This window comes from Etheostoma spectabile, chromosome 1 (genome assembly GCF_008692095.1).
Source record: "Etheostoma spectabile isolate EspeVRDwgs_2016 chromosome 1, UIUC_Espe_1.0, whole genome shotgun sequence".
In the NCBI taxonomy this organism is placed as follows: Eukaryota; Metazoa; Chordata; class Actinopteri; order Perciformes; family Percidae; genus Etheostoma; species Etheostoma spectabile.
Window position 1 is genome coordinate 20,947,608 of NC_045733.1, and position 25,772 is coordinate 20,973,379.

Consider the following 25,772-nt stretch of genomic DNA (forward strand, 5'->3'; position numbering starts at 1 on the left):
TAAATCCAGATTACGTACCCCACAAACACAACCAAAAGACAAACATCACCTGTACGACTCCATTTTCATGTGTGGCTGCATGTCATTTCCTTTTTCCCCCTGCACTAGGTCATTATGCACACACGTCACACACACACACACACACGTAGACGTTAGTAATCAGGCCACTTATCTTTCCCAGCCTTCACGGCTCTCCGGGTGTAATATCCAACAGGGCCGCTCTGACACGCTGTGGCTCCTGTAGCACACAGCCGTGGCTCGCCTTTAATATCAATTGATTTATTTATTTCTCTTCTGCTTTATTCATAAAGAATTCTCCGGCGGAGGATCATTTTTCTGAGCTTAGTCCGGGGAGCAATGTATTGCTTTCTCAGTCAGGACGCCTTTACAATTACACCGACCAGCGGCATGCAATCCAATTCTTCACACAGTTCTTGTCTGCTGAGGTGATTCCACCCTCCCCCACCCTCCCCCATCCGCCCCCCTCTCTCTCTGTTCGGTCCCATTCATTTCTATCTCCTTCTTTTTCCATCGTGTTGTCAGACTGGAAGCATTTCCCTTAATCAATCTCCCGCCTCATCGCCTCCCCCTCCTCCAATTGTGCTCCAACAGCCCCGATTGAAAATGACTTAGCATTTCTTTCATGTTTTCCTTCCCCCCCACCCCTCCCAACCTATTCCTGTTAAACCCCGGACACTTTGATATACCCTCATCAAAATATGAATCTCTGAGCTGCACAGAAACCAACTTCTCCGGGACGATACGGAGCCCCGAGTCATTCGTCTGTGTAGGGGCATGAAAAGAACGGATTATATTTCATTAAAATAGTTTTTTGTTTTTTTTTTTTTTTTGGGGTGGCGGATAAATTCCCAGGCTTGCTTTAACTTCATGAAAGTCTTTGAATGTGTTATTCCTTTGTGGTGTGACGCTAGCTTGAGGCTGCCTCCCTCGTGCTGCGCTTCGCCAGCCGCCACGCTGCGAGGGATCTGACCTTGGAATAGCGTCGCAGAGCCTCATTGAGTTCAGCTGAAGGTTTTTTTTCCCCCCAAATTTCATTTAAATGGTTACATTTTGAGCTAGTAGAGAAAATAGGAGGATTGTTATCTACGGAAAGATTGTCAGTCATTCAGTCAATCAATGTCTACATAACTGCATGGTGGTTATAGGCAGTAGTTGAAGATAACTCAATAAGATTTACTCCATTTACTGAACTTAAGTACAAATGGGAGGTACTTGTAACTTTACTTCAGTCTTTTCTTTTCATGCCACTCTCTACTTCTACTTGTGTGTGTGTGTGTGTGTTGTGTGTGTGTGTGTGTGTGTGTGTGTGTGTGTGTGTGTGTGTTGTGTGTGTGTGCGTATGTCAGCTTGTTATCTGCGCTTAGTACACATTCACAGCAGCATTCAGCGTCAAGGCAACATTTACACACATAGACAGTTTCTCTTCTCCCCCTCATGACGCATGCACACCAATCCCAGCTCAACCTTCCACAATTCACCCTATATTCTGAATTTCTTATGCTTCAATCCATAGTTACACGCAGTAGCCATATGACCCCCCACCCTACCCCCAGGGGCAGAGGGGATGTTGAGTTGAATATGTTAGTCTAGTCTGCCGACTCATTGGTCCTTATCTGACTGAGATTTGTTCATGTGAGAACCTCTGCACCCCCCCCCCCCCCCCCCCCCCCCCCCCCCCACCGTGGATCTGAAATATCAGCAGCCTGTCAGTGCTGTGTTCCAATAAACAATCGCTCGGAACAAAATAAATTGAAGCACTTATGGCACTTTATTTAGTTATTTTTTAATCATGGTCTAATTTTAGTTTAGTTTAATTTTATTAACCAGATCTTCATGAGATTTTGTTATATAGAATAGTGGCGTTGTACTTTGTTTCTGTCGTATTGTTTTCTTCTATATGTGCTCTAGTGCAATTTCACAGAATTATCTATTTTTTATTATTCAGGTTTTATTGACTTGGTAGTCAATGATTGACAGGGGGGGGGGTCATTGATACTTGTGTGCAATGTAATGTAATGTAGGGTGGATTGTATGTTGTATGCGAGTGTTAAGTCTATGTGTTATTGATGTTTACAGCAGCCTTATGTAGCACTGATGCCCAAGACAAATGTCCCTCAGGGGACAATAAAGTTGATCTTGATCTTGATAAATCCATGGTGCTGTCCATGGTGCTGAAGTAGCAGACGTTTTCCTGAGTCTGTCAGTTTCCTCTTGGATCTTGGGGGGGGATTACAGAAAAAGTTGTCTATAGGGTGGTTCGCTAGTCGCAAACAAAACAAACTAGCCCCCCCCCCAAGGCAATAAAACAGAACGTAGCAAATTGTTGCATTTAATGAATTCATGGATAAACACCCACCATAAATGTAGTCTCGGGTCAGTACCCAACATTAATTACGTGGTGAGACTCTGTCGCCTCCCTGATTTGCAGACTCCCAGCTGGGTTCATAAATCCACTTCCTCCCTGTGGGGGAGTTCAGATTCTTCTGCGGGCCGAGGTGTTTTGACAGAAACGTCGGAGGTTTGACTCTGAGAAATGCTTTTTTGTAGACGATTTACGCCTGACCTGGGAGACACTCGAGTGACGGAGGGACCGAGAGTGAGAGGAATGGAGACAGGCGGGGGCAGAGAGAGAGGGAGTACAAGACAGAGAAAGAGACATAGGGAAGGAAAGGAGGGGATGAAGAATGGAGAGAAACAAAGAAAGGAAGGGCTGGAACAAGGAAGCAAAGAAAGAAGAAAAATAGTGACAGGAGGACAGAAAGATGGAAGGTAAAAAAGGAAAAGGGATGGATGGAAAGACAGAGAGATTGAAGGAAGGAATAAAGAAAATAAAAAGGGGAGAAAGGAAGAAATAAGTAAGAAAGCAAATAAGAAATAAAAGGAAAGACAGAAGAAAAGAAGGTAGGATCGAAGAATAGAAAGACAAGAGGAAGGAATGAACACAGTAAGGAAGGAAAATAAAGAAAAATATTGTAGGATAGAAGGAAGGAGGGAAGGGAGGGGAGAGACAAGAAGAATAAAGGAAAGAAGTAAAAGGAGAAATAAAAGAAGAGGAAAGAAAAAGAACAGGAATGAGTAATAAAATGAAGAAAGATAAGGGGCATTATAGGATAGAAAGGAAAGAAGTAACAGCAGAAATAAAAGAAGAGGAAATAAGAACAGAAAGAAGGAAGAAAAACAAGGGGAGGATAGGATAGAAAGTAAAAAAGTAAAAGGAGCAAGGAAAGAAAAAGAGCGAGAGATCTCAGACGCATCTCATCTCGTGTCACAACTCAGTGCTTTTAATTTTGGAGGGAAAAGTCAAATGAAGCGGAGCTGGAATTCATTTTCTGTTCTGCGGGGCCTCACAGCGGTCTCTGGCAAATGGCTCTTCACTTCGTCAGACTTGGTGCAGCCGTGTCTCTGAGGGGACAGGCCCCCAGCAGACCCCCAGCCGGGCCCTCCTGCAGCCGCCACTTGTCAACAGCGTGTCTCAATTTGTCCATCACAACACCTCCTTCATTTCCCTCATCCACCTCCGTGTCTGTGTGGTTCAAAGTCCTCTGGAATCCATTCCCTGGTGGTAGTCTGCAACTTTTTCATGTAATGTATCATTTCATAATCTCATTTGCAGAGATCATTGAGTCTGAAGCCTTTTTAGAGAAGCTTATACATTGACTGTAAAATACAAGCCCTTCCTGGGTGTTAACTAGAGCAGCAAAGGTAACAGCTGTCATGAAATTGATTGCGGTTGAATAACAGATCTTTCTTTCCAGGAGTGTGCGTCCCTGTGCTCGCGCAGAGATGAAGTCAAGGAGTTATTTCTTTAATATGTTTGGTTTTCGTGACAGATGTGTGCCAACTCTGTTTATTAATGCGCCTCTTTCATTAGTCATTCTGAGTGTTTGTTCGTGCAGGCGCGGGTAGACAGTAGTGTGTGTTCTTCCTGTCACAGAGAAGTGTCTGAGATGGATACACACATTTACACACACTGGAAACAGACAGTGTTATTAGACTGAGACAAAACAAATGGGAACACAGCTCAAAAGGTTCAGGTGCAGGGAAATAGACCGATGGCATAATCAGAATCCATGCAAAGTAAACCCGCTAATTCAAAGCACTCAGAGCACTGGAACTGCTAGACTCTGGACTAGAGCCAGACCGATAAAGGGTTTTTAAGACCCATGCAAATATTTGGTTATTTAAAAATCTGATATGCCAATATATTGGTCTATGTATATTTATAAAAAAAAAGAAAAGAAATGCTTAACAAAACATAAACAGATTTCCCCAACGTTAGTTATTTATGAGTTCTCACTAAAATAATATGATAATAGAACAGAACATCAAAATATATTATATAAAAGTTCTGATGAATAAAATGTATAAACATACAAACTTAATAAATGAAACTTAAAGTCCTTTGAACAAAAACACATTAACAAAATTCATAATCAGCAGGGACAGGGACGACAACAGGGACGTTGTAGAGCGTCCTCTGGTGGACAGACTATGAAACGCCATCACTAACAGGGACGTTGTAGAGTGTCCTCTGGTGGACAGACTAAGCAACGCCATCACTGAACACGGGACGTTGTAGAGCGTCCTCTGGTGGACAGACTATGCAACACCATCACTAACAGGGACGTTGTAGAGCGTCTTCTGGTGGACAAACTATGCAACGCCATCACTAACAGGGACGTTGTAGAGCGTCCTTTTGGTGGACAGACTATGCCACGCCATCACTAACAGGGACGTTGAGAGTGTCCTCTGTGGACAGACTATGCAACGCCATCACTAACAGGGACGTTGTAGAGCGACCTCTGGTGGACAGACTATGCAACACCAACACTAACAGGGACGTTGTAGAGCGTCCTCTGGTGGACAGACTATGCACACCACCACTAACAGGGACGTTGTAGAGCGTCCTCTGGTGGACAGACTATGCAACACCAACACTAACAGGGACGTTGTAGAGCGTCCTCTGGTGGACAGACTATGCAACGCCATCACTAACAGGGACGGTGTAGAGCGTCCTCCGGTGGACAGACTATGCAACCCCACCACTAACAGGGACGTTCCCAGCGGATCAGAGCAGTGGGGGGTCTGCAGAGACTCGATGCGAAGCACCACAGAGGGACTCCACACACCGTTCACCCGCACACCCTGTCCACACTGCCATGACACAGAGCTGCATTTAAAAATTTCAAAATAGCAGTATTAATAGCAAAATATCCCTGTACCTACCATCCTATAGGCCTCACCCTGGCAGACTGTGGTTGGAAGGTGAACAGGTGGATATGTATGAATGTGAAATCATTTGAAGGAGGAGGCTTTGGCCAAACTAATGGCTCTTTACTGTGTAGTTTCCATTTTTTCATTGATTCTTTATTATGATAAAAAAAGATGAAATAGCAACAGCTTCCTCATCTAAGAATAAACATTTTTTAAACTGGCCCAGACAAGCCTTACTCAGCATAGAGCTGAGACAGCAGGAGTGCTGAGTTGTTGTTTTCCAGGTGTAGAGAAAGTCCTTGTGTTGGCTGCACAAAGCTTTTCTAAAGGCCTTTTGGCACAGACTCCTACTTGTGTCCCAGTGTATCGTTTTGCGTTGTGACTGAGTGCTGCTTAAGCCCCTTTCTAAATTAAATCCTATAATATACTTTATGCTGATGGTAAAACGATTTAAAAATAAACTTGCCTCGAATTGGACCGGACCAAACTCTGCAGGATGCTCCTTATGGGACCAGAAGGAACCAGTGAACTTTAAATTAAAATCTTTCTCGCTGGGTTTCTATTGTTTTCATTTCCATATTTAAAGCTCTTGGCACATCAGTCACCTGCAAGTTCCTGCTATACGCACATCCTTCTTCACTGATGGCCTGAACCGCATGCTTTTTTTAATAAACACTCCTCCTTCTCTCAGGTTAATATTAAATACTTCATTGGATTGCTTTAGCTTTGTTTGCTTAATTCATGAATAAATGAATTTTATTTCCATATTAAGTCCCAAAGAAACGTTAAGGGAAAAAAACTCAGTGGTATTCAATAATTTAATAAATGATTGGTGCAGTTGTACAGGCTTGCTGCACTGATTGTACGATCTTTTTTTCTACTTCACTCCTAATCCTCAGGCTAACCGAGCACACGTTCTACACACGTTCTACACACGTTATACACACGTTCTGCACACGTTCTGCACACGTTGTGCTTGGTGGCAACCTGCCCATGCCCTGTGTACAGTGTTTACATATTCAATATTCTGGGCTGGTGAGCTGGAGTTCTCTTAAATATTTGGTGCCGTGTATTTTCAAGTATAGTTCAGAAGAGCAGTCAAATTTGAAAGCTGAAACATACTGGACTATGACTTAGAGAGCATCAGGTCCTTCTGGTCCATAAAACAAGACTTGACAAAGTAATGGAAATTCAAAACCTCAATGTAAATTCATTAATTATATGCTTACTCTTACATGAACAGATTTCTTTGGCCACTTTTGGGATAAGTTGATATAGTAAACTTGTTAGCAAGACATGGCTTGTTTGAACATCAGCAGGTATGGAGCAACTCTACAATTAATTTGGAGTTGTGTTTGGGTCCGCCCCATAAACTTAACATGAAATATATGTACATTCAAAAGTAGTTTTAGTCGTCAACAGAAAACTCAGATTGGACAGATAGTCTAGCTAGCTGTCTGGATTTACCCTGCAGAGATCTGAGGACCAGGTAACCATAGTCCTCAGATTGGACAGATAGTCTGGCTAGCTGTCTGGATTTACCCTGCAGAGATCTGAGGACCAGGTAACCATAGTCCTCAGATTGGACAGATAGTCTAGCTAGCTGTCTGGATTTACCCTGCAGAGATCTGAGGACCAGGTAACCATAGTCCTCAGATTGGACAGATAGTCTAGCTAGCTGTCTGGATTTACCCTGCAGAGATCTGAGGACCAGGTAACCATAGTCCTCAGATTGGACAGATAGTCTAGCTAGCTGTCTGGATTTACCCTGCAGAGATCTGAGGACCAGGTAACCATTGTCCTCAGATTGGACAGATAGTCTAGCTAGCTGTCTGGATTTACCCTGCAGAGATCTGAGGACCAGGTAACCATAGTCCTCAGATTGGACAGATAGTCTAGCTAGCTGTCTGGATTTACCCTGCAGAGATCTGAGGACCAAGTAACCATAGTCCTCAGATTGGACAGATAGTCTAGCTAGCTGTCTGGATTTACCCTGCAGAGATCTGAGGACCAGGTAAGCATAGTCCTCAGATTGGACAGATAGTCTAGCTAGCTGTCTGGATTTACCCTGCAGAGATCTGAGGACCAGGTAACCATAGTCCTCAGATTGGACAGATAGTCTAGCTAGCTGTCTGGATTTACCCTGCAGAGATCTGAGGACCAGGTAAGCATAGTCCTCAGATTGGACAGATAGTCTGGCTAGCTGTCTGGATTTACCCTGCAGAGACCTGAGGACCAGGTAACCATAGTCCTCAGAAATCCACCAGAGGTTAGAGGTCCCATGGCATGAACATTAATATGAATTCCCCCAGCCTGCTTATGGTCCCCAAGTGGCTAGAAATGGTGATAGGTGTAAACCGAGCCCTGGGTATCCTGCTCTGCCTTTGAGAAAATGAAAGGAGAATCTTGCCTCTTATGACCTCATAAGGAGCAAAATTCCAGATCGGTTACCTCCCCTTTCAAAAAGACAGAGGAAGGGGATGGACATCCGGCTAAAAAGAGGGACATCCGGCAGACCAATCCTGGAAGTGGAATTCTTTTATGGTCTTATGTACAGCACATTTACATGTTGCCAGAGTAAAATAAACCTCCTCAGTCAGATCGGTGATATGCTGTCCTCCTGTTGCCAAGCCCACTGATTGCCCAACAGCCAGGTCCCCTCTTGGCTACATACGGTACACTGTAAGATATCATCTGTAATGTTGAGTTCATCCCAGGAGTTATTTCATGTTGAAGTGATGCAATCCATTTCTGTGGCTTACTCATCTTCCCTAAGCACGCCTTGTTTCCTTCTACTACAATTTCCAGTTGAATCCCACCAGAGAAGCTTAGCGTGTAGGTGGAGACAGCACAGTAAGAGCCAGATAGTACGTTTTTCCAAGCAACAAAACACATTTTACTCACATGGATATTATCTAAGAGCCATGAAAGATCTGTTTTTTTTCATCAAATCTTCTCTACTGTTCATCGTCTCCATTACCAGTCCATCTCAGCCAGTCCATCTCCTTTTGTACGGTGATTACAATGCTTACAGTTATTAAAGTTTCAGAACTTTAATTACCTTTGTTCAATGGCAGCTCATTTGCTCTACCAGCTTGTTTTCCTCTTTCTATTAATTAGTCTGAAATCCAATTCCATGGAGTGCTACAGAGCTTTCTAAACTGTTAGGTGTGGCCTGTGCTGTGCTGACATCAGACCAGTGGCCGCAGCGTCAGGTACACTGGGCCAGTGTGATAAGTTATCTACCTTTTCAGCAGTCTGCAGCAGAGCCCCTATGGCGGAACAACACATCTTTAATTTCCTGCTTTCCTCTCAGACTCTGCAGCGTTTCATGATGTTTTTTGGGCTGCCTTTTTAAAAAGGGTAGTTTAAAGAAACATTTCATCTCATTTTCCTCTCTGCTTTCGCCTGTCGCTGAGGTTCGACTGCGGTGCACGGAGCAGAGAGCAATAGTGAGAGGGAGTTCTCCTGTGTCTCCATTATGCATTTCCATAGCTTCTCCTTCGCCAAATGTGTCCTTTGTTTGCTCAGAGACCAGCCTTAATGAGAGAGTTGCATCTTAGAAGCCATTGCTCCCCCCATTCATCGGGAGGGATTTGTGTTCAACCGTGGGCTTTTTCTTCTCAGCCATCCCCTTCTCTCTGGTCGCTTTCCACTCTCTGATTGATGATAGCAAGGTTGTTGGCTCAAACCAGCTCAACCAAACAAAATGGCTCCCGGGTTGTGCATGTGTGCGTGTGTCTGCATGTATCCACAAGCATGCCTTTTTGTGTGTCACTGACTATGAATCTGAGGATCTTGGCATGCCGGTGTCAGTGCTTGTGTGCCATCATGTGCAAAAGTGTTGTGTCTATGCATGTGTGTATTAGTGTGTGTGTGTGTGTGTGTGGTGTGTGCGTCTCCCACAATGAAAACAAGATGAAAGGCCACTGCTCCAGTGAGTCACAAGCTGCTGCCGGCTTCATAAATGGCCCTGAATAGACCGTCACTCTACACAATAAAGATGATCCTCTCTGCATACAATTCGCTTGCACACACACACACACACACACACACACACACACACACACACACACACACACACACACACACACACAGATATAAATTACACATATAAAAGGTACTTCTACAAATAAAGATCGAGAAGATGAAAGGCACCAAAGGACATGCACAGGTTCACATTTACATGCGCGTGAATAAAACAACGCACAACTCTCGGACAGGAAAAAGCAAAAGCGAAATAAAAACATGCAGACTTGTTAAAACGCATGATAGGTTTTATAATAATAATTAGAGTAGTAGTAATATGACACACATTTGAATTAATGTAAAGAAAAGTGTCTTTCTTTGCTGAAGATAATGGGGACAGTTTCTTTTGGTTCCAAAAATACAAAAGCGGCTGTTGTAAGAGAAATCTAAAAATGCAGGTTGTCTCTTTCCAAGGTTCGTTTTTGAAACATTTGCTTCATTTGCATGTGATTCATTCTGTGTGATGTATTCAGGTGCTTCAATACAAGACAAACAACTGCGTTGTCTGTATTTTTCCTGATTGTCCACCAGCTCGAAAGTTCTGAGATTACCGCAGAAAACACCTCTGAAACGACTGCTTGTTCTCCCTTTCACTCATGTTGTTTCACACCCTGCGTTCACGCTGCAGGCCACACGAGTAATGTGTTGCTCCATTCTGGCCAATTGTGCCTGTATGTTGTTTTAGTGCTATAAAGTGTTTCCTTGATGGGCTCCCTGATGGGCCACAGTTATGAAAGCAATGAAAAGCAATGTGTTCGTATTGCTTTAGTTCCATTATCACTGATATTACAAGAACAACACATTAGTTAACGTAATACTTTCCATTCCCTACCTTGTCTGTGGCCCATGTGTTCCTCCTAAAGATGTCAATCTCAAAAAATGTAGGTCACAAAAACATTAGTTTAGTAGTTTTAGGAAAACATTGCTCAAAAATGAACAAATAGTGTTTGTCAGGGACTATTTTCAGCTGCTGATGAATACACATTTGGTGCACTAGGATGGTGTGTTTGGGATTGACTCAAAATAAGCTACAGTGATAGTATTTATAGTAATTAAGGATCATATCACACGGTGTAACAACCCAGTGCTCACTGATGTGTTTTTAGTAGTTTTTGGATGAAAATTGAGTTCTATGGCACAGAGGAATAAGATATATCAAGCTTTGGATACAAAGACAGTACATGATAGTAGGACCAGTCAGTTTATTTAGTGTTTTGTCTTTTCAATTCAATTCAATTTTATTTATAGTATCAATTCATCAATCATAATATCAATTTTCTTGGGGTTTGCTAACAATATGAAAAATCTAGAATACCATCAGCTGTATTCTGTATGTTTGTGAGTGTTGTTCCCATGATTTTAACAGAAACCTGTCAGTCAGCCAGAAAAAAGTAATTTTGTGCGACAAATTACTTTTAATTTTAAATTCATGTAATAGTGAAGTGGGAAATTTAAATTGCTGAGATCAAATCTAATGACTCATAAACTGTGGGAATCTAATGATGGCTTACAGGGCAGCAGAGGGTCGGACTAGTCCACACGGCACTGGGATGGGTGAACGCTCTGGTTTATTGGCATTTCTTTAAACCAAGCCCAGTTGACATGGGGGACCTTAAGCGCGGGACGGAGAGACACAAAGACAGCGGAAGGTGACGGACATTCAGCCAAAAACAATTTCCAGCAACACTGGAGCAACATCATTGATATAGACTAAGCAGCAACTTATGGGTACTTCATTATTTATTATTCTTGTAATCATTTAGTCTATAGCATGCCAAAATGAATGCCAATACCACCACGATTTACCATAGCCCAGTGATTTATTCTGATTTCTGACTCTGTCTGACCTTTAGTCATGGTCCCTTCTCCCGTGGGTTATTAAGTCTTAGGCTGAAATTAAAATGAGAAAAGCAGCCAATGCCCAGGATTTCTACTTAATAAACGGCTTACAATGGTTATCAAAATATTCTTAAAGTAGTTTTTGTGCTATTTGCCTTTTTTATCAATCACACATGTCACGCTTCTCTACCTCTTTTTTTGTCTGTATTCTGCTTCTCTATTTCAACTCGTCTCACTGTGGGCGCCAAAGTCAGTGTAGCAGCCTCATGTTTCTCTCCCTCTCTGCTCTTCCTTTCCTTTTACATCTCCCTCCCCCTTCCTTCCCAGCTCCTTCCCTCCGAGCCGAGCGCTCCCGCGTCTCTCATCAACCTTTGTTGGTTATTCAGAGTTTTACTTTCATTTAAATTGGGTGAGAGAGGAGGTAGCAATAACACAGACTGTCAATTTATGAGGGAGTGAGTTGAATCTGGATATACCCACAGTCTCTTCCTCTCTCTCCCTTTATCCCTCTCTCGCTTTCTCTCTCTAGCTCTTTCTCACAAACACACAAATCAATTCAGTTCTTTTACGGTTTACTTTATTCCAATGGGTGTTAGATGTACAGCATTGCCAAGGAAAGCACATTAAGTTAACATATAACATGACAATCCTAGTAAACAAAATCCGAACAAAGCTATGTGATGTGTTCAGGCTCGGTGAGAAATAATAGAACGACACTTGGCGCTTAATGTTTTGAATCCATCCGTGCAGATTCAACAGGTTTGCATCAGTTCCAGTGAACATTTACAGTGTTGCCAAAGGAGGAACGTTCTCAAGAAAGAAAACAAACAAACAAACACACACACACACACACACACACACACACACACACACTCTCTCCCTGATGTGGTCGACATAGTAATCTCTGTGTTCTGTCTCTTTCACAGGGTCCCATAGACAATGATGTTGTGATTCATGTGGCCCTGGTCGCAGAGAGCCAGAGGTAATGTGTGTGTTTGCAAGTTTATATATTTATATATTTGTGTGTGTGTCTCTTAATGTGTTGCAGGCCAGCTCTTTCAGTGCTGTATTTTTGGTGAGCTCATAAAGCTGGAGCTCACCTCTGACTTCTGCCATGATCATCTGATCATCCGTCACTGTCCTCATTGTGCACGTGGGGATTGTGTGTGTTTGCACGCTTGGATAATTGTGTAAGAGCGCGCTGTGTGTGTGTGTGTGTGTGTGTGTGTGTGTGTGTGTGTGGGTGTGTGTGTGGTGTGTGTGTGTGTGTGTGTGGGGTGTGTGTGTGTGTCAAACAAGGTCCAACCACTCTGTGAGTCTTGTTAACCTTGTTAAGCTTCACCTACTGCTGCTGGACAGTTCCTATTATTATTATATTATTATTATATTATATTATTATTATTATTATTATTATTATTAAAAAGGGACAATGCACATCAATTAACATTTTAGTTGTTTACACTCAAAATGTAAATGTGCCAGAGTTAGCAAAAAAGCTGATTTTCATTGGCCGGTCAACACATAATCATATTACATTATAAACAGAATACAAGAAAGATAGAAAGCAATTAAGATAGACAAAGAAGAGAAAAGAGAAAGGGACAAATAAAATAAATTACCTAGGCTGAGGTAAAGCAGCTGTAGATGAGTGCAGGTGTGATTGTGTTAACCCTTCTCTGGAGTGAGACTGTAAATGCCAGACAGCTGCTCCTTTCTCTGGGTTCAACAGGAAGGCCCTTCCAATAGTCTGGGGCCCGTACTGAGAAGACTGTTTGGCCAAACTTACTACGTCTAAGTTCTAGTTGCCCTGCCACTGCTCTTCTTCTGCTGTATAAAGTCACCCAGTGGTGGAGGGGCGAGCCCATGTAATACTTTGAAAATGAGGCAGGCATCTAGATAGCAGGACTCGTGCATCATCTTTCTCACTGAAGTCCACATATGCTCTCCAATATGCACTCCGCTTCAAAAACAGCCAAAGCTTTGTAATAGATACAGATTTACAATAGACTAAATTTATGTGTTTTATTGGGAAAAAACCCAGTACCAACAGATGTATCGACCTTCTACTGACACAGCTTTAGCTTCAAAGACTAACAGGCTGACATAAAGCTGCAGATTTACATAGGGTGAATCTGTATCGACAGATTTAAAGGTCAACGGCTGCTGTAGTTTAGTTTAGTTTAAGGGGATAATTAGATGCAGTAATTCCTGCTTTTTTGTAAGAAATTTATAATAACAATGAAATGAATGTTTGTTGTGTGTGTAATTTACAGCTGGTTTGAGGGTAGGGATATTTGATCCCATGTAGGAAAGGCATTTATCAGGACAGGTGCTAAAATTGGCCAACAACTACATGTACGTTTCTAATTGTGTTTGTGTGTGTGTTTATCTGTGTGTGTGTTTGTCTGTGTGACCATCAGCTTGTTATCTGCGCTTAGTACACATTCATAGCAGCATTCAGCATCAAGGCAACATTTACACACATACACAGTTTCTCTTTTCCCCTTCATGACGCATGTACACTAATCCATTATCCCTTTGTGTGTGTGTGTGTGTGTGTGTGTGTGTGCGTGTGTGTGCGTGTGTGTGTAGACTTCAGGTGTTTTTGAACACCTATGGCATTCAGACCCAGACGCCCCAGCAGGTGGAGCCCATCCAGATCTGGCCTCAGAAGGAGCTGGTCAAGGTAACACATGCACGCTTGTGTACCCCTTAGATACCGCAGGGGGGGCCGGAAAATATGCACAGCCATAAGCATCACAAAGTTAAAACACATTAAACTAATGGAGAAACACAACCTAAAGTCACGCTGCAATCATGTAGCCCGCAATCAGACTTTGTCAGCCCATTTTGGGGTTTTTGGGGGTGAGGTTCCGGGTCAGTTGAAACCTCACTGATTGCAGAGATGTTGCCGTGCATGATTAGCTGCTGTGCTTTTGTGCTCGGTGTATTGGCCCATTATTAACTGGAAAGAGGAAAGTCCTAGTCATTCCTGTTTACTGTGAACGATTGGATGGAAATTTGAGGGGAGGAACTATAAAAAGATGATTGATGCAACTCCACCACCACCGCAGCTACACAAATCAATCTCACAGTTACCCAGATTACATTTCAGCAGTTAGCTCAATATCGCAGCAGTTCTAGCTCTGTCAGTCCATCTGCTCCTCAGTGCATGACTTCCTGCTCTTAAGATTGTCCTCCTGAGTGTCCCATCAATCACAGTAAGATTGGTTGAAGTGATTGATAAGTCGAACAGTGATTGCTCATATTGATTCATCAGCATAATGGCGGAGCTGTCACTGTGTCACTCCAGCAAATTGCAGACGCATAGAGCTGAGTGACTTTCCAAATATGGTCTTTGGAAGGGTACGTTAGACAGCTCTGTAAGAGATGAAAGACTTAAAGTATTCAGAATGGTTGATTTGGAATTAGGGCTGGGCCATATATAGAACATCAACCAGTGTTGATATTGCAACGATATTGTATGGTTGACTATTAGACAAAATGTTATTTACACAATGAGACTTTTGATAAATATTCTCCAGAAATGATTGAACGACTTAGTGGATAAAGGTAAATAATAGAACAGCTAGAACAGTCTGGTAAGTTCAGAAAATGGCATCACATTATTGTAATTCAGCCTATAAAACCAGTTAAAGACAACACGTACCATATTACCATATTACGATATATCCAAAATCTAAGACAATATCTAGTCTCATATCGCGATATTGATACAACAGCAATATATTGCCCAACCCTATTTGGAATCACTTCCATCAATACCTTAACAACTGTTTCACTCCTGCATTGGAATACTTGGAGAAAGTCTCCTTTAGCGTCATATTAACGCGCTTGGTCGAGGCTCTTGGCATCATTTAGGGTTAGGGGGGTTAGGATTAGGGTTAGGGGGGTTAGGGTTAGTAGTCCTGTGTTATTTGACCCATCCACCACCCCAACCAACTACCTCCCACTACCCCTTTCCCTCTTAATATCAAGTCATCTTACAGCGCTGCAGTCGATCTGCTGCCTTGCCCGGTGCAGATTGATATGCGGATTGACTTCCCTTGGATGGAAGTACTGCCCATCTTTTGTGGGTGTAAACATTTCAATGAGATGACAGACTACTGGACATCTGTTTGGCCACTTGGTTATTAACAAAAAAAGGTACTCAGTGTCAGGAACTCCCCGTCTATTGATCATTTCATGAGTTTAACACTAGCTGCTATTTCCACCCTGTCTAATCAGTTTCTTTTATCCACGGCAGTTTACACCATTTGTTCTGTCATATCTGTGGCACCACCCACTCCCTTCCTTCCAACTTCGGTTCCACTCCCCATCACATCCGTCACTCAAACCCGGCTCCCTCCTCTAGATACTGTCCCTCATCTGCATGTGTGGTGTTTGAAGTCTACTTTCTCCCCATGGTCTGTCTCTCCTCTGTCAAATCCGTCACTCAAACCCCGGTGTCCTCCCCAGCGTCTGTCTCTCATCTGTCATGTCTGTTACGTCGCGTCTGTTGTCCACGCCACCTTCGATAAACAAACAATTTCTCCTATCATGTCATCTCTCCGGGCTGTGTTCTTTCCTCCAGGCCTTTTCTACTTTCTGCCCCTTCTAATGCTATATTCGTCACATCCGCTTCTCTAACCCCATTTCCCCTCTAGGTGCTACATCGTGCCCCGCTCCAGTTATGTCTGTTACACCAAACAACTCTCCCCTCCAGGTCCATCATCTGCCTTTGAACTGTCATACCTGTTACCTTTTTCCTCCTCTTCCCTCTGCCTCTCTGTGCTGCTCAGCCTCTCCGATGGATATGCAATTGTGAGTCACAGCGGCTGCTGTGCTGAATATTAAAAATCCAAAAGCCAAGCCCAGAAAGACGCTTCTTCCTCGACAGAATATGTTTATCTCGGAAGTCATTGCCATCTCCAGTGCTGCGGGCTGCATTCGTTCACCTCGCCTCACCTCGTCCCTCACAGCCTTTTGATTGTGTTGACAACAGCTGCTTGACAATGGGAAAGTGGCAATTACATTTTGCGACGTGTTATTCCCACCTGTACACCCTAAAGCTTATCCCCTTGCAACTCACTGCGGTGCCCAAAAATAGCCTTCCTTTTAGCCGTTTCTCTCCCAGTCCCTTATCTGGTTGTCAACGTGGACGGCGTTTTAGTTTGTTGAAGACTTTCACACATTATGGTGTTACAAGCAACAGCTGTAGTCATCCAAATAAGGTCCTAAAAAGACACTGCAGGTCTTAAAAGATATTAAAGGGAATTTCCAACATTTTACCACCCGGGTCTTCTTCTAATATGTTTGCCAGTTGTTACTATTGGTTATAATAACTCAGATATTAGGAATATGTGGGGGAGTACAAGACTACCACACCTCAAAAATCTCTACACAAAGTAAACACAGAAAGTAGTCCCATCATCACAGCGCGATTAGCTACAACTTCAGTCTTTCCTAGTTGTACAGTGGCAGAGTTTCTGATGAAAACCGCCGTGTTTACCTTGTTTCTAAGTTTTGCAATTCGTAAACTCGGAGACACCAACCATCTTCTCGCTTTTACTACTACTTCTCCAGCACGTGAGCAAGTTTAAGTGAACAAACCAGTACGCGTACACAAGTTGAACAGGAAGTCGATGTACTGTGTTCTGCAGTTCTCACCCATAGCCTCAGGGATTTCCTGGGACTATTTTCTGTGTTTTGATATCATTTTTGTCATTTTCCAAACCGTATCTGTCTATCAGACGCGTAGATATCATAACTAACAGTCATCATAGACAGAAATAACGGAAGGCCCAGCTTGACAAATACTGGAGTACCTTTATATCTAAAGAGTGTATTGGCTGGTGAAATTATTTTTCCTCTCCATACTGGCTGTGATGCCTTCTTAATGTGAATACAAATATGGGGGGACAATGTATGCAGTCCTTTTTGCATTAAAAAAATACAAGTCCAGCCAATATGTGGCTTTAGCAGGGGAAGGATGCTATCGCCACAGTTTAAAACGTAACAATCTCCGTCCTTATGAACGCTTTATCATTTTTACATTTTACTACTCTTGCTAAATAGCAATAGCTCTTCATCCATACTAACATGCCTATAAACACAAACGCAGACCATTCACCATCACTGGCCATGCAAGGTAGGGGTGTGTGATGCTGCAACATTTGGTATCGATCCGATACCAAGTAAATACAGGGCCGATACTATATCGATACTTTTTAATAATTAAGGAAGATTCGTCATCAAATTGCTAAATCTGAATTCATTTTCTTGACCTTTTAAGTGGTTTTGTGATTTTTCCTTTGGATTATCAATAAGATAAAACCCAGGACAGAATTTTTATATGCTTGTGCAAATTTGTCATGTTACTGCTGTATCTCACGGGCTTTTTTTTTTTTTTTTTTTTTTTTCCTTCTACAAATTATACAGCTGGCCGTTGTTTCATTTATGCCGTGAAACTATAGCCACACAGCGCTCTCTTCTTCTCTGCCACAGCGCTTTTCTTCCTCTTGGAGGGGGGGGGGGGGGGGGGGAGTGACAGGAGTGCCACTGACTCAGACACAGCCAGCCGGGTTTCTTTGATGAAACCACAGAGGTACTCACTGGAGAGAAAGTTAAACTAAATATCCATCTCATTAAACTGGTATTGATCCATATCAATCCCAACGTTGGTATCATTATTATCGATATTTGGATCGATCCGCCCACCACTACTTCAAGGGCTGGTGTGTGTGTCCGGGGTAGAACGAACATGCTACTACTACTGAGTCTACTACTAAATTGATTGATGACTCAGAAACTTCTACAACTATAAAATGTATCATTATTGATGGACATGACATAGCGGCTGAAATCTATTTGCAGTACTATGCCTTTAAATTAGTTTCCCTTGTAATTTATACAAGATGAAAAAAGGCAACAAAATCAGGAACAACTATAACTTGGTATCCATGTTGAATTAACCCCCTGTAGTCAAGGCTGATGTCTTTTGCTTTCTTCCGGTAAAAGGATCACCTAATAGGGGGGGACGTCGGACTGATAATACCCAATCAGGAAGGGGACCTGGGTTTCTGTGTCAGCATTTTTTAAAGGTCTCCGTTTCTGCCCGTTCAGACTACAAAGCAACCCCGGCGATTTCAAACTAAAACGAGGTCAATAGCGTCCAAATGTCTCTGTCGTAGGGGCTCGGAAACGCTGAAGTAGTGTGGACGTGAGGTGTAAATCTAGCAAAGGGATGTGTTTGAAAACAAAAACGTAGTACTGTGGCTGTAGCCTAAGTCAAATCAGGTGGGTCTCTTACTTTCCAGTGACAGTCATGTCAGTAAACAATTCCTTTTTTGCGTCGTCATTCCTCCACCACAGCTCAGCTACGAATTGCTGTCCGAAGGAATATTGTCCTAAAACGATTCTAACTTTGCAAGATAACCACTTTGATTTGACTATCAGCGTCTGCAAATGCAAAGGCCATTAGCTTCGCTTGTAGTTTAGAATGCATTTTTCACAGGAGGACGACTCTGATTTTGACCCCCCAGTCCTTGCGTAGTAGTCACTCTAGTAATGAATTGCTTCACGGGAAGAATAATTATAGCAAACAACAACAATCATTGTTGTTCAAAGTACATTTGAGGATGTGAATAGTATTTTAAGAGAAATGTGAACAAATGCACATATAAATAATATAAAATATAAAGACATTAGATGGGGCAACCCAGGCACGTTTGTATCATTTGAAGCTGTGTGGCAACCTGCTGAACCCCCTACCTGCACACTAAGTCCTTCTAGATGACAGCATCTGCTTTAAAGGGAAATCTGTAATGTGCATTGTGTGACATCAACCGTTACATTTGCACTATTAAGGGCACCAACCACGCAGCGATATAAACGCACTGGAACCTGCTGCCGTCTGAGCATTTAAGTTTGAATTAAAAGTTTGACATTGTCAGTAAATAGTACTTTGTCACACATGCACTGCAGAAGTATGAAATACAGCTTTCAGATACAGGCTTTTATTATCCCTCCCACCTGCCAGGCTTTCTGTTTGTGCTGCGGTCAGTGGAAATGTGAATAGGGGGAATGAAAGGATGCTTTGATAGGCTGACTGCGTGTTCGTCGGTCTTCATTGGTATTCTGCACACAGGAAGTGTTGGATGCAGAGGTTCCTCCAACCTCCCATTGCTTTTTCTCCTCCAGGTCTCATCCTTGCCTGTTAGGGCAGTGATTTGCAATGCCACTTAATCCTCAATTAACATTTCTCTTTCTTTTATATACAGACGTTACTTTTAGTCTGTACTCTATTAGTGTAATATCTTTTAATTGGTCCAAGCTCTGCTTCCTCCTTTTGTGTTCCCAAACTGTGAGGAAGTACACTGGAGTAGCACAGCAACACCTTTTGGTTGACGTAGTGAATTACAGCTGGTTTGAGATGGAAGAATGCGGCATGGAGGGCTTGATGGGCAGATTTCCTGCAGTGCCACTTGAGTGTGTGGGTGTACCGATGCTGTTTCATGATGGGACAGATTGGGAGGTATTTAAATTTAGAGTTCATAGGCTGCCACAAAGGCAATAAGTACTCTGGTTTCGCACTCAGCCAGACACATCGCAAATGTAATTCACACACGTACACAACAGTGCGAACCCTTCAGCTCACGCATGATCGCACGCACACACCCACGCACGCTGTAACTTGTGTTGAGTGTGCCATACCACTGTGCTTCGAGCAGGCAGAGCCAGGAAATCAATGTCCATCTTCTTTCTCTTTGCATCTTTGAATCAGTGCATTTGACAGCAGGCAGCACAGCGGTAAGAAGCTTTTTATCTGAAGCACCATAGAAATGCTCTGGAAAGTGATAGGCTGGAGCTCATGTGTCCTCCTTGCTGCCATCTCTTAATGCTTTTCAGAGATGGCCGAGGGAGTAGGCCATGACCTTTTCCTCTGCTTTGTTTTGACAACTGAGGAGCCCTTTGGTGAAACAACTGCATAATTACTGCAGCAACTGCAAAAAAAAGTCAAGGATTTCTATTTGCTCTTTATATCTGCACCGGTATTTTCAGTGCCGCATTTAGTGCAAACAACTTCAATTAAAACAGCATTGTTGATAAGAGCTAGTGTCAGGGTTTGGGCTGAATCAGACCTACGCATCTAAATTGAACCTGTCGGGGAATGACTTTTTCCGGCTTGACTGACCCTGCAGAATTTCCTTCCATTAATTAAGTGTGAAACTTGACCTCAGCCACTCCGAGCCCATCTCGTTGGGGTTGAGCAGTAATGTCAAGTTATGTCCTAGCCTCTGCTGATGTCAACACATTTCTGCTCGTAAAGTTGCTTTAGACTTGAGAGCTGCTTTGACTCAGTGTTGTCACCTTAAGCCTGAGTCCTGAGACATAACTTCTGACTTGATCAAACTACAGTACTTCTGCTTTACAGCCGGAGGTGATGGAATTATAATGTGTAGGCAGATGTGACCAGGTCGAAACCACCTACTCCCAGGCTCAAAATAAAGGACCCTAGTGGTGAAAGTAAGATTGGAGCACTTTGTAGAGTGGATTGTCTGGTGCTGTACCCAAGGCATAAACATCCATCTGAGAAGTTTTAGATATTTCACCAATTTTAAATTCTGTTTTATTTGTCTTGAGAAACAAGATCATATACAGTAGACCAATCCACAGCCGACATACTCAGCTGGTAAATATTTGAACCCATCGAAGAGACAGATTTGGAAAGAATGGTCGGGACTGACACATCGGTGTCACTAACTCTGGGTGCCCACCTTGAAACTGTGATGATTGTATAGATCGCCCGGTTAAAGGTGTGTGTTAAACATACATACACACATACATTTTATTAAATTGAATCCAAGTCTTTACTACATATATTATGAGTCTTTACCCGCCACAAGGCGGTAAACCAGTTATTTATAACTCTGTGCTATAATACTAGCGCTAACTAGCTACACACTGCAATACAAGAACATTATTATTGCTTCATGCCTCTCTTATTTAAGTCAGCTGACGATGGCATTTTCAACCCACTCCTTGAGTTGGCCGACAAAATCAATAACCGTCAGCTAGAATTAAAAAACCCTTCTTTTGTTTACCTGTGTGTGAAATTGAAGTCCTATTTATTTACCAAAAAGAAAAAAAGGTGAATGGTATATCTGCCACTATTAATGTACTGTAAACTGCATATGAGCCATGGTAGAATGGTAACAGGTAAAACAGGTAACAGTAAGGAAAGGGGTTTGGGCCCAGTAAAGGATTAGTTACCACAAGCTCATTTTTACAATGGATTTGGCATTTGTAGCAGTGCGTAAGGGGCTACGTGGCTCACATGGAAAGAATCAAACAGCATGCCGAGGGATCAGCTAGGTCTCAGGGTCTCTTCTTGTGGTCCTCTGCATCTCAGGACAACAGTGTCATCAGCGCCGTTGCCCATGGGTGTGCTGATGGCAGCAAGGGGACCTTTTATTATTACCATGTCTCCTAACTGTTCAGTAGGTGGTTCTGCCATATGGTAGTAATTTCAGCTTATGAGTTGCAACAACGGAACATGTCTCAGTGGAACAGACCAGATGACGGACTCGCACTATTATTACGATATGGACTGGCGCACTGTGTTGCATGACATTTCCAATCAAACATGATATTTTTACTCTCACAGGGAAGTGTACGGATCAAGATGTAGTTTTCAGTTTTCTATGAAATCACAAAGGGTAGCAGCAAAATAGTTTGCTATCTAAATGTTTTCATTACTGACAAGGTTTTGGTTCATGTCTTTCTGTGAATATGTGTGTGTATTTCTGCAGGCATATCGTTTCCTTGCCATAAATAAGAAGCTGGGGTTGAGTGGGCGTCCAGAGAGGCCAGTGGGCTGCATTGGCACATGCAAGGTATATTGTTTTGCAAACACACCAGTACACACATGTACTTATTGCTACATGGACAAACACAGCTGATCTGCATACATTGCCCTGAGCTCCAAGGAGTCAAGTACAGCTTAAAAACTGAACATAGAGATGGAAAATATTTAGTTCCAAGAGTTTTTCTCTTCGTCAGACATACAGAATGCATCAGTGAATGCTGAAGAGATATTACTTATTCTTAATGCATTTGAATACGCTAAGCTGCTGTCAGGCAGTCTATGCGTATGTGTCTGTGTGTATGCATATTGTGTGTGTATGTGTGTGTGTTGTTTGCAGTTTCTCCCAAATGAAGGTCACCAAATAAGTTGAGCCATAGCAGCTTTCTCAAACAAAGACATTGCCTAACAAATGAATCATGGCTTCCAATGCATTCCTAAGACATTATTATAATGGGACATTTATGTGGAAGATGGCAGACTGCCAGAGGGCGTTATCATCATTACTGTGACTGTGTGTGTGTGGTGTGTGTGTTGTTGTGTGTGCCCCTGTGACAATCTGTATGTGTGGAAGGGGGCTTTATACAGTTGTGTGAATTATACTGTATGCGTGGTGTGGGTGTGTGTGTGTGTGTGGTGTTGTGTGTGTGGTTGTGTGTGTGTGTGTGTGGTTGTGAAGTCTGTGGGTCCCCTCTATCTTAGGATTGATGGCTTGTTTTATAGGCTGCCCAGAATAATGTATACGTGGCTACTTGTGAGCCATCCGTCTTCTAATGCAATAGTGCGTGTATGTGTGTGTCCGTGTCCCTCCAGATTTATCGTATCCTGGGCAAGACGGTGGTGTGCTACCCAATAGTGTTTGATCTAAGTGACTTTTACTTGTCCCAAGATGTCATGCTGCTGATTGATGATATTAAGGTAAGCCAGGGTCACACTTACAGAGCTTACTGTTGCCACGACTCCGTAGCAACCCACATACTATGTACTCGAAGAACTCAAATAACTGAGATATATTGAGTTTGTGTGATTCAGCCTGACATTTGTATACTCATTTTGCGTGTCCTCACAGAAAGGCCACATACCAGAGTCATAGTCTACCTGGTACCAGAAATCGGAGCTCTTAGCCAGCAGCTTACGACCTGAATTAGACCACATATTGTACTGTACCTCACATTGTGACAGTTTTGCCTTCTGTCCCGTGTTTACCATGTGTACCTTCATTACATTCATTAAAAAGTAACAGTAATGTGTAATAAGTAATGGTATGTGGTTAGTCAGAAATGAATAGTCCCTGAAAATGCTGGCCCAGCAGCCCGCTTTATGATTATGAGGTTGCCTACTTTATCTCTAATAACTCAACAGCTTCCATTGTTGATGACGTTTACTGTAAATATATGCAGAGGTCTAAAAACAACTTCACTGCTGACGTTCTGAATAACCCGAGGTCTAAATTGCGTACCATAGTTGTTCCTGATGCCCGCAACATTTTCCTGTTGTCAGATCACTTTAATGTACAGTATATGCAGGTTGATCCTTGATAACTGGCATTAATGCGCAAGTAATAAATCAGGGGAGCTGAGTTCATTGATTGATCAAACCTTTACTGGCAGTGATCATCCAGAATGACTACATTTGTTTGATCAAATGTAGCACCAATTAAATTCCAGCTTAGATACATACATAAATTAATCTTCGTAATAAAAAAACTTTACAAACTTGATCAGCTTGACAGTTGGGGGGGGGGGGGGCACAGATTCAGTTTCGTCTCAGAAACCGTGGAAGCTGGACTCTTTGAACCATCACTCCGCCAATCTGACATGCTCTGTGTGTGTGTGTGTGGTGTGTGTGTGTGTGTGTGTGTGTGTGTGTGTGTGTGTGTTGTGTGTGTGTGTGGTGTGTGTGAGTGTGGTGTGTGTGTGTGTGTGGTGTGTGTGCGTGTGTGTGGTGTGTGTGTGTCGGTGTGTGTGTGCGTGTGCGTGCGCAGAATGCCTTGCAGTTCATCAAACAGTGCTGGAAGATGCAGGGACGTCCTCTCTTCCTGGTTCTCATTCGCGAGGATAACATCAAGTAATATACACACTCCATAATAGCTCTTTTTATATGTTTTTCTGTCTTCCTGTCCTCTGATAGCTTTCTTACAGCCCTCTTCATCCTCCTATCTCCCCATACATCACCCTCTACCTCTCTTTTTCTGTCTCGAGCTCGCAACAGAATGTCTTTACAGGCTCAATGCAGTTTGGTTATTTTTTGTCTCTCTCCCTCCCGCTCTAACTCTCCTCCCTCCCATGCAAACTATTTATCTTTATTGTAGTAAAGGTGCAACTGTATTTGCTTGCTGATTGGGTGATAATGTTTCTCATTTGTATCACTATAGCCTGACTGGCCGGCTGATTACAGCAGTATTGACTCTTGTCCAGAAAGCCATATGTTAAATGTGATACAAACGCTTAAACAGCAACACTGCAGCATCTGGAACGAGTCAAAGGGCTCTTAAGGAAGCAACTCAATAGTCATTAGTTTGCTATTGATCGGGATGATGACCTGTATAGAAGGCGACAGCAGACCGAATAAAGCAATGGGCCTCTGGGTGGAATGGGTTCATTTATTGAGAGAAGTTTCAGCTGTGATGATTTCATACTGGTGATATGTTTAATATGATCAGCATGAAGTGCAAATGTTTTGACCAGAATGGGACAGATCTACTCTACTGTGCACTGTAGGAAAATAAAAAACCGGACTCATTCTAACCTTCCTGTCTCGCCAGGGGGAGCCGCTTCAACCCAGTCCTGGACATGCTGGCCTCATTCAAGAAAGGCAACATCGGAGGGGTCAAAGTTCACGTGGACAGACTTCAGGTTTGTAGATCCCGTTGAAATAGACTTGTTCATTCTTGTGTTGACTTTTTTTAAACACTAGCGTGGCCCATAAGTTACTCAAAACACACGTGAATTTGGGATTTGAGCACTAAAATAAACATTCTAATTACAATAGAAAAAATGCCTTGTTTCGACTCCCTCATATTCTTTACAAATGGCTAAAAAGTTTAAAATATTAGCTGTAGAAAATATTGCTATACAACTTTGAGGACGTAAATAAGATGAGACTGGACGTTGTGGGCAGTTCTGTCATTTTTTAACTAAATCCAACAGATTTTGTTTGATAGCTGACTGTTACTAACGAAGCATGAAGTAGATTACACAGATTTCAGTTGAACTGATTTTCATTAGGACAGTAGGCATACCTTAGCTGTGTGATAGGGGTTAGCTGAGCACTGTTTGTTCACTAAAGTAGTCCCCCAGCAGCTGAAGACACCTGCTCAGGAGGGACACATGGCCCAGGTCAGGTGATTGGATTTATTTATTTGATTAGGACAATGCACATTAATCAACATTTCTGTAAATGCGCCGGTGTTAGCCAGTCGGCTAATTTTCAACTGTCGCCCTAGTAACCTAGCATGTCTTTATGGTGGGAAGAAACCGGAGCACCCGGAGGAAACCCACGGGCCCCTACACAGGCAGGCCCTGCCGGACCGGGGATCAAACCCTGCACTGCTGTGAGGCAGAAGTGCTTACCACTGTTCTGCTTGAAGTCGTTGCACCGTTGTTGCAGCCGGGGAATGACTGTAACGGCACCGTAGAAGCACTTTCCACCTATATTAAAAATATTTGTGACATCACAACGATGTGGAAGTTCCGACAGCTTGGTTCAAGGCACAGTTTCTAAATACGGGCTGTGTGCGTTTCTCTCTGGATTAAGCTATTTGATACTCACAATATATGGCACCTCGACCTGCTAACAAAAT

At 42.7% G+C, this 25,772-nt stretch overlaps 1 protein-coding gene across 1 annotated transcript in view; it reads left to right on the plus strand.

The window, feature by feature from the left end:
- phkb (phosphorylase kinase, beta) overlaps positions 1-25,772 on the plus strand; it is a 114,980-nt gene that overhangs the window by 69,829 nt on the left and 19,379 nt on the right. The window contains 6 exon segments of the mRNA XM_032520275.1: positions 12,030-12,085; positions 13,696-13,789; positions 21,918-22,001; positions 22,784-22,888; positions 23,955-24,037; positions 24,735-24,825. Coding sequence (XP_032376166.1) covers positions 12,030-12,085; positions 13,696-13,789; positions 21,918-22,001; positions 22,784-22,888; positions 23,955-24,037; positions 24,735-24,825 — 513 coding nt within the window.